Below are 14,964 nucleotides of genomic sequence, written 5' to 3' on the forward strand. Positions count from 1 at the left end.
CTCGAACTACAAGATGCGGCAAACAAGCATCTCTGATTACTTTAAGTAATCCAATGATCGCCGAATAAAAGTAGCGCATTCCTGCAGCGAAATTTTTTGCCTGGATTGTATTTTTTTGTGTGTTCGGTTAATTCGAAAACCCGCTTAATTCAAAGATGTTTTGTGGTTCTGACGACTTTGAATTAACGAGGTTTTACTGTATATGCAATATACAGCCTTTAATTGTTTCTATAGCTTATAATTTCAGTGAAAGAATTACTGCATCCTACATGAGATGATGGTTCATGATGCAAGGTAAAGATAGAATTACAGGCTTAGGAATTGTGATAATAGCAGTACTGCATATTAGTAGGGAATTATGCCTCAGAAGAATAATAACTAACAAAAGAAACTGTGATATGAAGCTGAAAAGTGGTCACAGTAGAAATCCAAAGAGTTCATAATGTATGCCTACACAGTACAGTATGTTTACATTATGTCCACAAAGCAAAAGTAATGAAAGATAACTAAAATAGTAAAACTGCAGGCAGCCATACCTGCTCGTGGTTGTGTATTTCCTCTTCCTGTTCAAATTATAAAAACAAAAGTGAACATGTTCTGGATTAAAGATCAGTCACGAAAGAAATAATAGCTAAAAGAAACACAATGTGTTAACAAAATATAAGGTAATTAAATATGGTTTGTTTGTAGATGAGCAATCCCTACATGCAGTAGCTGCCCAATTTTACAGACTTGCTTGACTATTAGGAGTAAGAAGGTGGCAAGCTGTGCCAATTAGTGCACGATTACATTAATAGGAACCAGTGGTGAACACGGCACAGAAAAAGGCAGAAAACGGTAGGATAAGCTGGAACTAGCAACTAAATATTTACTGTAAAAGAATGACGTTATTATGGAAATTACATTACGAAAAAAAATGGCAAGCATGCCCAAAGAAGCAGCACGTGTGGTATGAATCATGTGAAATTGGCATCCAGCATGACACAAATAGCTGATTATATTCATTTATCCTATGGAAAGCTTTGCATCATACAAATTGGATGGTGTATTAGGTAACGATCACGCCAGAAAGCACAAGGCTTTCCTCACAACTGATACTGCACATGTGCCAAGTCAGTGTAGGCAGGGCAGGTGTACCCCAACCTTTAGAGGTGCAGCGGTTGTTGGCCCCGGCAAAGCGAGGACAGAAGATAAATTTTTCAGGCTTTCCACACCATTCAGCAGGAAAACACAACCATCAGTGCAACACCCTAAGCTTCAATTATAAGGAGTGAAAATTTCTTAGTGGTGTTATGTAGGCCTACATCATGTAGTGGTTGTATGGAAGGTCATGTGTCAGTTGCTTTTTCTTCATTTTTTTTTCCTGCAAATTTTAGCATGTGTTCCATAGTCAGGCTGGAGGGTATTAGGCGTCATTTTTTGAAAAATAAATATTTACTTGCTAGTTCCAGCTTGTGCCAGTGTATTCTACCTCTTTGTTTACTATTTTCACCACAGGGTTCTTCCAAGTTAATCGATTATTTGGACTTTGTTGTGGCACCATAGCGGACTGCATAGGGCCCGTGTAAATTAGATGGTTTAGATGGTTTGTCTGAAGTCGGTACATGCTGCATTGTGAATGTCACTCTTACATATCACAAATATCGATGCATTAGCCAGCAAGTGCACCTCAATCTTCTTCCCGCGCATAAATAGCATTTCCTTTCTTTTACTGTAAAAACTGTAGAGCAGGCAGAAATGGATGACAATTTACACGCAGAGCTAGGGCTAAAAAAATGTGTTTTCAATGGACCATAAGATTACTCCAATATTGTAAGTTATATGCAGCAGAAAAACCACATTTGTGAAACCATGTGGAGTGGAAAAATAAAGGCCTTACCACTTTACAATGCACTAAAGAAAAGCAGTTTCTTAAAATTGCTAAATATTGAAATCTCTGAAAGGTGCACTTGCCGACGTGCACTTGCCGACGTGCACTTGCAGGCAGGGCAATATGTCGGCTTTCCTAGTGATGTTTACCCGCAAAGCCTAAGGGGAAACATATATACTATATATTTTTTGAAGTCGTGCTTGAGCTACATGAACCACAATTTATACGACAGCAAGCCCATCAACTGTCACTGCATTACACTGTCAGCTCTTGGGAGATAAAGTTGCAGATAATAAGCATATGCGCTCGGTTGGCAGTGGCTTCTTAGGTATGACAAGCTCATCTGTGACACACCACCAGGAGGAAATCTGCTTACACACTTAAAAGGTGCAAGAGAAACATTTTCTGTCATTCTAAACATATTCCACATTGCCACAACTTGCCAACAGAACTTGTGGACTGTTGGTGGCACACATTAGACAGCTTAGTACTCCATACTTCTCTACATCGTGATCAAGCGTGATGGGCAGCACAGAGAATGTGAAAGATGTCAATAATAAAAAGTTGTAGCAAATATTGTCGTGCTTTAGCGCAATGAGCAAAAAGGTGTTAACGACTCCTCAATAATTGGTCAGCTTTGATGATCCCCTTTGAGGCCCCAAAAATTGCTTTGCTACTGTATTCAAGTGTTTGCCTTATGATTCCATGTTTAAATAAAAAATATGGCATGGTTGCACCACTACAAAGTTTCTCAAATAATTATCATTCTTAAAAGAAATGATCACTTCCTAGAGTGGCACTAAGAAATCTACTTAAAGCACGAGGCTTCTAATCAACAAATGGCCCCTCTGTACTATAAGTATATTGTATTATTTGAATAAAAACTTTCCTGTGTTAGACATTAGAAATCTGTTACATAAGCTGGATTGCTTGAAGAGTAGTGTTAAGTAACAAAATCTCTTTAATTAACTTTGTAATTGATCGCTTTAGAGTGCATGGTTCAATTGCAGAATTGAAGCCAAGCAGTAATGAACTAATATCCATTTAAGCAAAATTCCTATGCTTAGCACGAGTTCCAAGAAATATGCCTCGAAATCTGTGCCAAAATGTATTGATGTTCCAGCTAATACTTATCAGCAATGAAGAAAACAAAGTGCTCACACGTCTTAACTGGTACAGCAACATATCGGTCGGCTACTGTTTGTCATCACAGATTTTTGAGGATTTACGTCTTGAAACTCGTGCTAAGCAAAAAATTTCTGCCAAATGGACACATTTAGCTAATGCTTGGCTTCAATTTTGTAATTGGAATATGCACTCTAAAGTGATCACTTAGGAAACGTCTAATGAAATGTTTTTAGTTAGTGGACATGATTCCACAATTTAAGTAATCCAGCTGATGTGACAGAATTGCAATGTCTATCACGGGAAGTCTTAAATAAGTCTGTTCAAATTAAAACAGATAATCACGTATATAAAATCAAGTGACGGTAGTTGTGTCCTGTTGGGAGTCGCTGCACACCCTCCAAACTGTACTGGTTGTTTTGGCTGAATACTGCTATAGGTGTGGGCCTATTCCCTTATTAGTGTGGCCAAATGAAATGTCCTCAGCTTGCCGACAAATGCACTTCAGTAAACACTGCTCCAGTAGAAATGAAAGCATGAGAACATAAGTGTGTGCTTGGTGAAGAGACAGCAGCAGCCTACAAAAAAGTTAAGCGAGCAGGAGCAGAGCAGCAATTGATAAGCTTGAAGAATTGAGAATACAACGAGAAGCTACCAGAGAATGTGATGCCGCATGGAAACAACTTTGACATGCCAATCAGAGCACAAGGTAACAACATGCAATCAAGGGATATATAATATGGAAACGACAAGTGTAAAGTTTGCTGGGAGAAGAACAACTGAATGAGAGCAGCTGTGGCAACAAAATTGAAATGTGACAGAGCCCAGCATAACAACATGCAATCAAGGAATATATAACATGGCAATCCCAAGTGCAAAGTTTGCTGATATCTGAATGAGCAGCCATGGTGACAAAAGTGAAATGTGACTCAACTTTTCAGAAAACTGATGACAGCTAAGTAAGCTAGGAGCTTGGTGACATGTCCAACACTTATGAGCAACTTTGTTTCTGCTCAGACATGATAAAAGTCACACTGAAAAATCAACTGCTTCTGCAAGTGAATTTCAATACTGAACAACAAAACGTGAGTGCATTTATATTCTGTAGAATATGTCGCGGTTCGGAACAAATTGGAAACATCCAACCTGTGTCCCCAAGTGACAGCTACAGCAACCTGTTGATCATCAAAGAAACTTTTTTTCCCTGAAACCAGTGACACAATTATAAAACGAAGATCTTAATTTAGGGCCATTTTATCAACACACATTAGGGCCACAGCTACCCCAAACATTTCATTTGCAGCATAAAGCAAGTGCTTTCAATAGAATAAGCGCCAAAAGTGACGGCACACAAGAAGAAATACAGACATGACAAGGCGCTCCACTCATCTTCGCACACATAAATATTCCCTCTTTTACTGTAACATCTGTAGAGCAGGCAGAAATGGAGAAACATGACGCAATTACTCCAACATACTAAGTTATGCACATGATAGAAAAACCACATTTGAGAAGCCTTGTGGAGCGGAAAAATAAAGGCTTAATTACTTTATAATGCACTAAAGAAAAGCAGTTTCTTATAATCTCTGAAAAGAGATGGTAAAGTTCAAGGAAGTAGGTCATACTGACAAATTTTAGCACACATGCTTTACTGCCCTTTGCAGCAATCTCTGCTCTACATAAAATAACTCTGAAGACAAGCATATAAGCTCAGAAGTATGGGGAAAAGTCATTCTTTAGGCGAGTGGCCCACCTTCCTTTTTGTGGCATTAGGAAATTGGAAATGGAAGTTTATGAAATTGAATACCACACATTTCTGAAAACCTTTTACCTTTAAGGGTGAACTTAAATAGGAAAAAAAGAAGATTCCTCTAGTCAAATTAAATGACTGCACAAAAGATCAGTGGCACCAGCAGTGGTGGCCATACAAACTGGTGCTGAAGAACAAACCAGGATCACTGCTGGGCTTAGCAGTAATGATCGTAATTACTGATTCCTGACAGCGATGCATCCTGTTCGCTGTGAGGCTGCTCCTAACCAAAAATGGGTTACATCAATAAAAACTCTTGGTACACCTTTTTTTCCTTTAAAGTTACCTAGCATGCCTTCCTTCGTTTGCTGCATGGAATCAGCAGTTGGAAGGCAACATCCTTCTGAGAATTTCGAAAACATACTTTTTTACCTATACTTTCACATAACTGCTTCGTGTTGCACGCTTTGTTTGAATTATGGGGTCACCTTGACTTCTCTTGCCCAATGTCAATGCAAAGGGGGACATCAGTGCTTTTTTTAATCGTAATTTTAATTCAGGAATTTTTGTACTACAAACTGCTAATTACTCAATAGGCCTTTAGAAGCATTTGGTCAGCCCTTTTTCGATGTGTAGGATTAAACAGTGTTGCTCTCTGAACTCCAACCAGGTCAACTTACTGTAAAAAACTACCGCATTTGTGCGCCTATGACTGGCACCAAAAATTCAAAATTTTAACAGTAAAATCAACGTGCGGGTTATATGCAAATTTCACCTCGAGGTGTGGCTTCACAGCAGCACAGCCCTGATTCCGCACCTCAAGGCAATGCTCTCAGCCATTCAGAGCTTCGTTATCTTCAAGGGAACCCCATCTTCTCCTCACCCTTGTGTATTGAAGCACCCTTCTCCTCTCCTTTATGGTCGCGCATTCTCCTATTTACAGGTCACTATTTTGCATCTAGTAGTTAGCAATGTGCATGCAGGGATTGCAATAGTGCACGCGGCACCAGCTAACTAGAACTCAGATTAAGATGAGCTGCGCTCAATGGCCATCCTTTCCAGCGCAGAAGCTGAAGATTATCAGCATCACCGAAGAGGCAGGGCACACACACACAGCCACAGGCCGAAGATACAACGTGGACAAGTCATGCATCTGCGAATGGAGACTGTATTTGCAAAGACGTTGGCATTGTTGTACTCAGTTATTTCCGTTACACATGCTGTTTTTTTTTCTAGGCGGTTAAAATTGGGGATGTGGGTTATACGTGGTGGCAAGCTATAGGTGGAAAAATACGGTGATATCCAGATAAACTCTTGAACCATCTTTTAAGTTGAACTCTGATCATAAGCTTAATTCTAGTTGAGTTCTATATTGTTTGCCCACTTACATTAATGTCCCTATATACAATACGACAGTAAAAGCATACAGCCACAGCATGCATTTCTCACATCTCTATTTCTTCATGTACATGAAATGTCAAGAATTCTTATTACTGGTATAAGCAACTTGAGAACCAATTATGTTAATGTGTTGTTTATGCTTGGCCTACTAATAGAAACACATGAATTCAAAAAATTGCATATCATATAAATGAAAAAGAAAAAATGTAATCATTTGATGTGGTAAGGCTTTTGGACTCTTCTGCCTTTTGCAATCACTGCTAATTTCTTGTAAACATTTTTGAATTTAAAGGAAGGTCAGCTTTCTGTATAGAAAGGTTGTTTAGTACTGTCGATTTAAAATGTACCAACAGGATATTTACATACTATAAATAATAAATGCAGGTCTATAAGAAACATTACAGGAGAGCAAACCACCTGTAAACCTGAATTTAAAATGGAACATATGCCTCACCTAAATAGAGCACTAGCTTGACACACACAAAAAAAAGCTTAACTACATAGCTCACTTGGCGAATTGGACAAGCCGATTAGTTGGGAAGCCGCTGCCATGAACACTGCTGTCAATATTTCCTGCATGGACGCAGACATGACGCCTCTGGTCTATTACCAGGTTCCAGTAATCTTTCTGGAAGAAAAGGAGAAGAAATGCTTTATTTTTATCACTCAAGTAAATGTATGATACAAAGTGAACATTCATTACTACAAACAACTGTTCATACATCTTTTGTTACTGAGAACACAGCTTTGCACAGTAAATTACAGTTTATAGAGCCATGGAGCCATAAAATATACCAGTTGTTTTAGCAATGACTATCTCCAAGTGCTAAGACGAAGCTTTAGCTGAAGAGTTTCTACCCAAATACACGGCAACAGACATTATTTTTCTCACCATCCGCTGCAGCGAATTTGATGTGATTTGTTGGATGTAAAGGAAAAAGTCAAAATCTAGTAATTGTAGACACTGAATTCTTATTTTTCATAAATTTTTTTATAAAATTCTGCAAAACCGTCATCAGCACTGTAACAAGCTCACAAAAGCTGTAAACTCATAAATTTTTCCAATTTCGTATATCAAATTCGTCTGCTTCCTACAGTTGCTGAAATTTAGCGTTCTCTTAAATACAACAAATTTCATTCAAATCGGTCCAGTGGTTGCCTCAAGATAGCATCAGTGGCAGACATAAGAAGCTGCATGATAATTACAACAAAATGCATTAATTACCTTACTGTACATATCACAATTGAAGAATTTAAGCCTGTCAGTGCTCAAGCCATGCACAGTAAGTAGGAATTCTAAGACTAGCACTAGCTTCAAGATGACTGCCTCTGAGCTGGCAACAAAATGCATTCATGTGCTATTTTTCCACACACTATTTCAAGGGAAATATGGGTTTAGATTCAGAGTTTGACTTACACTTTGATTTAGGTGCACGTTGAAGAAACCTATGTGGTCAAAATTATTCCAGAGTAACTTACTACGCTGTGCCTCATAATCAGATTGTGGTTTTGGCCCATAAAACCCCATAATCCATCTTTTTGTCAAATAATAATGCATTTCATGAATGAATTTGGAAACAAGTATGCTATAACTGATGCAATTCTCAGAATTCCTACTAAGTGAATGCATCTTGACCACTGATCGCCTTCACTTAATTGCAATATGCATGCTCACGTTACTTATTAAAAGTTCATTAGCAAAATATTGCTAATTAAACGCAGATTTACATTCAAAGCACAAGACTGGTGTCCACTGCTCCTATAAATTCAGGCCAGCAAAAATTAATGTTTTATCTCAATTCCCAACCAGAAAAAGTCTTCACTGAAACACTTCACACACGAAGGAAAGAAAAAAAAAAGATTTATTTGGCCACAATCAGTCAAAGTCAATGAATTTTATACGAAATACAGTTGACCTGTACACTGAAACACTTTACACACGAAGGAAAAAATAATAATATTTATTTAGCCAAAATCAGACAAGGTCAATGAATTTTATAAGAAATACAGTTCACCTGTATTATGCAATGTGCAAATATAAGTAAATGTTCACTGTGCAACTAGCCCCATATGATTCACATACCTCTACTTCCTCCGTTGAAGGCTCATGCTTGTACCACATTGACATTGTGTTGCGAGCTACTCTGGAGAACACACTTAATGACATGTTGCGGCCCTGAAACAAAAAAGGAAAAGAAAACACTTGCAACAAATAATGGTCTGGACATAGCTTTCCATTCATATCTGATGCCTGAGATTTTAATAAGTAGTAGAGCGTCAAATAGAAAGCAGTTTCTGGCAGCAATATGTGCCCTCTGTCTTGCTTACAAGCCATTAGGACGCACAATAAATCTTAGCAATAGGGTGAGTGACATGAGAGTGTGTGTGTGAGAGAAAGAGAGAGAGATTGGTGCCTTGCGTGTGTTGCTTTGGTCCGTCCATGCTGGCGGTTGCCTCATGCGTCCGTGCGAAGCACGACTGGCAAAGTGCCTCGATACCTTCACAAAGCAAGAGTAAACAAACATAACAAAATATAAGTGGCCTAAACTAACACAACAAAACAAATGAGATTAATTCATGCTTTGCATGCATCATCTCCACAAGTATGCCTCTTATTCAGTCAGAATGCCAGGCAGAACAAATGCTCTAAAAACAAAATATTTTCTATCATGAAAGGAGTGCGCATTTTTCTTCTCTCAGGGTTATTCTCCAATCGGGCAAATCGCACACACACAGAAAAATAATAATACTCATATCTACTTCTAAGGAAGGACAATGTTACTGCACAAAATAGCATCACCGCCGATAAATACAATGGGTGTTCGTTACAATGCTAAAAACTCACGATTGGCAGTGACATATTACAGAAAAACAAGATAGAAGCTGCCACAGGCATGTAACTTTAAAATGCAGAAAATATCACATGACAGACGTTTTACAGGCCCAGACCTGCATGCTATGACAATGTGCACATCATGGCTCTCCCAATGGATTGCGAGAAGAATGCCCTGACAGCACACTGGATACGCGTCATTTCAGATTTTGCTAGCACATTTTGGTGCATGCAACTGCAATGCCCATAATGCTTCTGAAATGACAACTGATCAGAGTTTCACAACATCATGCTGAATGTGTATGTGCATGAAGGTGGACATGTACTATTAATGGGGTCATGTGCTCGCACTGCAAGTAAAGCAGCTGAGATGATGCAGGGTCATGGCCTTAGGGAATTGAACAAAATCATGAGGTGAATACACTTCGTGGTTTTGATTTTATCCTTTCAAAAAAATCGAAACAATGACAAGCCGAAATAAGAAATTTTACATATTGCTTTATTTAGTACAAGTATCCTTCCATACCTTTCCTAATACAGGTTACAAGTAAATTTTATATAAAGCAACCCCAGAATAAGAAGTGGATTAATAACTATAAATAAGTTCAAAAGACATTGCCATTGAGGAAAATGCATGGGAAAAAATATTAATATAAAAATATACCGTCAAAGTGCATCAATTTCAGAATAATCACCACCCTGTGAAAAGGATGTAGTAGGAAACCCAATTACTATGGAATCTTAGAATGCACATTCACATTGCTGATACTGTCAGCAGTCCTAAAAAATCATGCTCATGCATCTGTATATAAGCTAGAAAATGTTTCACCGCAGGCAAATAGTTTGTGCAAGGGCATTCTATCACAAGTTGCACAAACAGTCCAATTGTCAAAAAGCAGGGCATGCACATGCAGAAAGAGTGAATAAATAATTTTAAAAAGTTATAAAAAATTAACACAGAAATTTAAGTAGGATGGTTTTTTGGGCCAGTTGGTGCATGATGACAAGTGTGACAGTTCCAGAAGGCAGAGACACGAGCACTTTTTTCACTTTTATTTTTTTTTAAGTTCTCACGTCTCTAACGCTGGATACAAATTTAAGCTATGCAATGGTACTGGAACCATTACAAAAAAGAAAGATATAAATCAGCTACCAATATTAACTGGCAAAAAATTTCATCTCTGCCCACACACATCAAAACGAATGTTAGAAATCAAGCATAATGCCTCAGCTGTAGAAAAAAAACTGTCTGTATTTAAGTGTGTGGACAGTCATTATATTCACCCTCATTTTCTTTCTAAACACGTGTTCTGAAGCTGGAATTAGCCATCAGCCTATGATGTATAGAATGCTCCACAAATCACATGCCTAAGAATACTTAATATCACTAAAGAGCATAATTAGTTTTCTTCAGCAAAACGTATAAGTTTATCTTCTAAGTGCATTACGAGTGTTAATAGCCATAAAGGCAAATAAAATAAGTGTAAGACATACCAATGTAATACAGCAGTTATGTACAATATAGCTGCAAATGTGTAATCATCATTGCTGTCGTCTGCCTTATCACCAAATTGACACATTTTGTTCTTCATTATATCAAATGTAGTTGCAAAAAAGCACAATTCACATTTATTCCAGGAAGAACAAACATAAATAAACCATCCATAAATAGTACTAAACGTTATCTGCAGTCGAATGTTGCATCTAAGCAAAGTTTCACTGCAAAGTGATCACTGTTTAGCTGTAGAACTCTGGTTCCCTGAGTGATGAAGCATGCTGTAATACACAACTTCACATGCTTTATGTCCACAATGGCAGCAATAAAGTTGTTGTATCTTTGCTTCAGTTTTATGTTTGATCATGCACGGTTGACAATGTGTATTGGGAAACTTTGAAAAATATTCAACTTGGCAAATACAAACTATCACTATCATAAAACATCTCTCTGAATCCAGTGGAATTTTTTCACAGTTCGCATGTATCCACCCTCTGCATGCAAGTCACTCCAAGATACAGCTATTGCTCCAGTGGACTTGAATGCTCTAACACTTACAAAGTTCTCAATTTAACACTTCTGAACTCCAAAGGATAACTTCAACACTTGATTTTAAGTGTAGAGGGTACAAGTGTGCAAAGTTTGAAGCTGAAATATTAAGCCGTTTACTTCCAGCAACAATTCCTAAATTTATTTCTCCACTTGAAGCAACATTTTAAAGGCTCTGATAGCCCTTTCGAAATTTCCTGAGGTTCCCCAATAAACCACCAACTTTGAGGGGGCATAATGCAAAAGCGCTCATGTGCCACGCTTTAGATGCCATTAAAGCACCCCAGCTGGTCAAAATTATTCCAGAGACTAAATCTTTCCTCATAACCCGCTAAGCAGTTTGGGACATTGAATCCTGTAATCTTCATTTTATAAAACCTTTAAAATTAAATCAGCATTTTTCCATTAATGCGCGCTTTACTCCTAGTACAATGATCAATCTTCATATGTCCAGTTAACCCACACACTTTAAACTTCGGCAACAACTTCCAATTTTATCTCATAACATTGCCGAACTTGGCCATGCCTAACATCCCCTCGAAACTTGCACTACCTTGAATGGCTATTTGGATGGATTTTCACCAATGTTTGAATGGGTGTTTTCCATTGAATCTAGTTGCAATAACAGCTTTGCTGTAAAAATCAGATATACCTTCCAAAAGAAAGATGTGTTTCAGAATACAAATCAACACAAAATGCTTTGCACTTGTTTCATGTCCAACAAGAACTGTTGGTGCAAGTTCCGCATGAAGCCACAGGTGGTTTGGGGCAAAGCTTACTTTCAGTGTTCTGCCTGGCACTGCCCACTGGCAACAAACACATCGTTGAAAAAGTTTCTGCAAATTATAATTTTTTTTATTGAATATCTTTATTCTCAATGTATTTTGCACATTTCAAGAAAAAATAAACATTTCTTTAAAGTATTTTTATGTCTCATGCTTATAGGGTTAAAACACATTCTTAGCAATGCTATTAGTAGGTACTTAAATGTACAGAGAGGAATTAAATGACACAAACAGCTAAGGTTTTCAATTTTATGTCAGCACTCTTTTAGGCATTAGTAGCTAGAATGTTGATTTTTGATATCTACTAAGCTACCAAACTATCAAAGAGTGAAAAAGTGGTAGTGCATGAAGAACATCACATTTAAGAGGGTTACATGGATAAATATGCTACTACATACAAAAATGACACAGATCACAAGGTTTTCAGGTTTGGGTGACTTTACTGCACTGAAACTTTCTGAAGTAATCCACAACAAAAAGTAAAGGGTGCTTGCTAGCTAAATAGGCAAGCTGCATATTTTTTGGTGGTATGCAACAAAGCCTTACCTTTGCAACACACTCATTACTGAATTCCTCCTCCTCTTCTTCATCTGCTGATGTGGACGACGGTTCACTGTCAGCAGCCATTTGACGGTCTCTGTCTGCCACGACTTGCCGTTCAATTGCCTTCTTCTCATCGACCGACAAGAGGTCATAAGGAAGGACAAACTTGCAATAGGCGTCGTCCACTTTTGACACCCTGTCTTGTGCCTGTTAGCCATTGATGAGCAGAGTTAGTACCTTATCTCTTGAAAACAATATACCTGGCCCAGGTGAAAAAAATTAAACACACGAACAAATGACCAAGTAACCAATAATTGCCTTGTTTTGTAGACACCTACAGTAATCACCACTTTCTATCTAACACAATGGCCAACACATTAAAGTTGGTAATGGACTTGCAGCAGGCAAACGAAAGCACTATGTAAAAGTGGCCAAGAATGTCAACCTTTGCAAAAGCAAGAACACTCCAAAGCTATTCTGCCAGCTGGTTGCTTGTGCACCAATTCTTTGCCATTATTACTATTATTATTACTGTTAGTTAAAAACTAAAAAGAGCAACCAGCTATTAAACTGACTGCAATCACTAAAAAAAAAATGTAGGTAGCTAGAAAGCAATAAATTGTCCAGACAACTCAGTGAGGACTGGAGAACTTATTAGCCCTCAGAGGCAAACAGGTACTAACACTTCACTGATCATAAAGTGCATTATACACGATTATAATTACGTGCTGAAGCCCACAAAATCCAAACTAGGGTAATTAATCCCTTTGCTAACTAATGCAATTGATTTGGTAAACTTTGATTGTTTAATTAATCCCTTTGCTAAACTATGCAATTGATTTGGTAAACTTTGATTGTTTTTCTTGTCCATACAATAACATGATGTTCAGATAACTTGGACATCACATTCCAGTTCCATGAAATCCCAGAATAATGAGGCTTTACTAATATATCTATCTTCACCCAGCTAATATTTCAGTGGTAGAACATTCTTTATAAGGCTCTAGTAGGGGAGACTACTGGCCACAAAAAGACATGCCACATCCAGTACTGCACTATTTAAGCTTCTAGATCATTTGTGGCCTTGGCTGGAATCAATATGAGTCGGAAATAAGGCAGCTGTCAGCAAGGACTCACAGCTTTGGGTATGTGCATGGCATCAGCTACCCTGTGCCATTTCTTTTTTTCCATCACCTGCTGTATACCACCAAAGTTCTGCACCGTGTGGTATAGATGAGAGAGGTCCAGCTCTATGCCACCTATCTGAAACAAACAAAAGTTCAGTTCTACAGCTGAATAGCAAGAATGCAGTACAGAATGCAAAATACCCAAGATGCAAAAAATAAAATTAAGTATTACCAAAGGCGGCTGGTCATCAGTGATACCCTGGTTAGTGAAACAGCGCTTGATGCAAGCCATGTGCTGCACATTTGGGCCCCACCTGGCAAAGGCAGCAAATGAACAAAAATAACTACACAATCATTTACAGCTATGCACTATTGTTAAGCAATTAAGTGAGCCAGGTCAATCTGTATACAAATGCAGTAATTTAATGCTGATATCTCCTCAGACCTAGCCATAATTACCAAAAAACTAAAGGACAATGTTCATCATCAAAACTAAATAATCTGCATGCAACAATGTATGCATTATCCCAACGAAAGTTACTTTTAATGAACCTAATAATTGCAAGAGAATCCAAAACACTATTTTGTTCACTTAAGTGTGCACATCGTTCATTGTGATGCACCATTCTTCAATTTACCCCCGAACAATGATGCCTTCTATTAGGCATTGCAGCTTATTTGAATGAATGAATGAATGAATTAATTAATTAATTAATTAAATCTTCACACACATACTATCCACATGAACAGTTTACAAGGTGCATGATCTGAGAAGAAGCTGTATATATCAGTATCATGTGCACGTCACTTGGTATTTGGATCAATTACTAGCCTAAACTGGCAAAGTATGTGCAACAGACATAGTGCAGTACGTAGAATATTAAAGCTGTCAGGCTTCTCAAACCAAGCATCACCAGTTTATTTAAATAGTAAGAGGTAACACTTGTTCAAGTGACAAGGGCCAAAGGATTCGACGCATGCACAATACCAATGGCTACCAGCGAAAAAGGTGCAAAGAAATTCACATTCATCCCAAAATCACCTGGCTTGCCATGGCACTTGTATAACCAATGCGACATGATCACTCAACTTTACCTTCCAGTGCACTTTAAGTGGCACGAATTAAACAAAAGTTTTACCGAGGTATTATACTTGAAAATTTCTAATCTGGTGACTGGTTAAATGCAGTTATTCTCAGTCCTAGGCTCTCGTTTACTATTACATTAAAAATAGTATTAAACAGTTACCTTGAAAGCATTTTGTGAATGTACTGATTGTAAGCAGTAAATCTCATGTCATCAAACACCTTGCATTCAGGCTGAAAAAAAAAAGGAAGAAATGGCACTTTTATGCAAGCAGCAAAGAATTAAGAAAACAAGCACTGTATAACACAAGATTCAAATTTTGTTATTACATGTTAATGCAAGGATATTGGATATAGACAGAACAAATATCAACACTGAGCCACTGAGACATGCAAATAATT

The 14,964-nt window shown here is 37.9% G+C and overlaps 1 protein-coding gene across 4 annotated transcripts in view; it reads right to left on the bottom strand.

Annotated features, from left to right (window-relative positions):
- The window catches only part of Jarid2 (Jumonji, AT rich interactive domain 2), a 101,817-nt gene that overhangs the window by 52,028 nt on the left and 34,825 nt on the right, over positions 1–14,964 (bottom strand). For 2 of the 4 annotated variants that reach the window (XM_065456363.2, XM_065456361.2), the window contains 8 exons: positions 14,726–14,796; positions 13,711–13,792; positions 13,489–13,614; positions 12,355–12,558; positions 8,561–8,644; positions 8,230–8,322; positions 6,656–6,774; positions 537–563 (listed from right to left, as the gene is read on the bottom strand). In XM_065456363.2, the coding sequence (XP_065312435.1) occupies positions 537–563; positions 6,656–6,774; positions 8,230–8,322; positions 8,561–8,644; positions 12,355–12,558; positions 13,489–13,614; positions 13,711–13,792; positions 14,726–14,796 (806 nt within the window). The remainder of the gene's footprint in view (positions 1–536; positions 564–6,655; positions 6,775–8,229; positions 8,323–8,560; positions 8,645–12,354; positions 12,559–13,488; positions 13,615–13,710; positions 13,793–14,725; positions 14,797–14,964) is intronic. The other 2 variants (XM_065456364.2, XM_065456362.2) reach the window with 2 other exon arrangements.

Source organism: Dermacentor albipictus, chromosome 1, assembly GCF_038994185.2.
Source record: "Dermacentor albipictus isolate Rhodes 1998 colony chromosome 1, USDA_Dalb.pri_finalv2, whole genome shotgun sequence".
NCBI lineage: Eukaryota > Metazoa > Arthropoda > Arachnida > Ixodida > Ixodidae > Dermacentor > Dermacentor albipictus.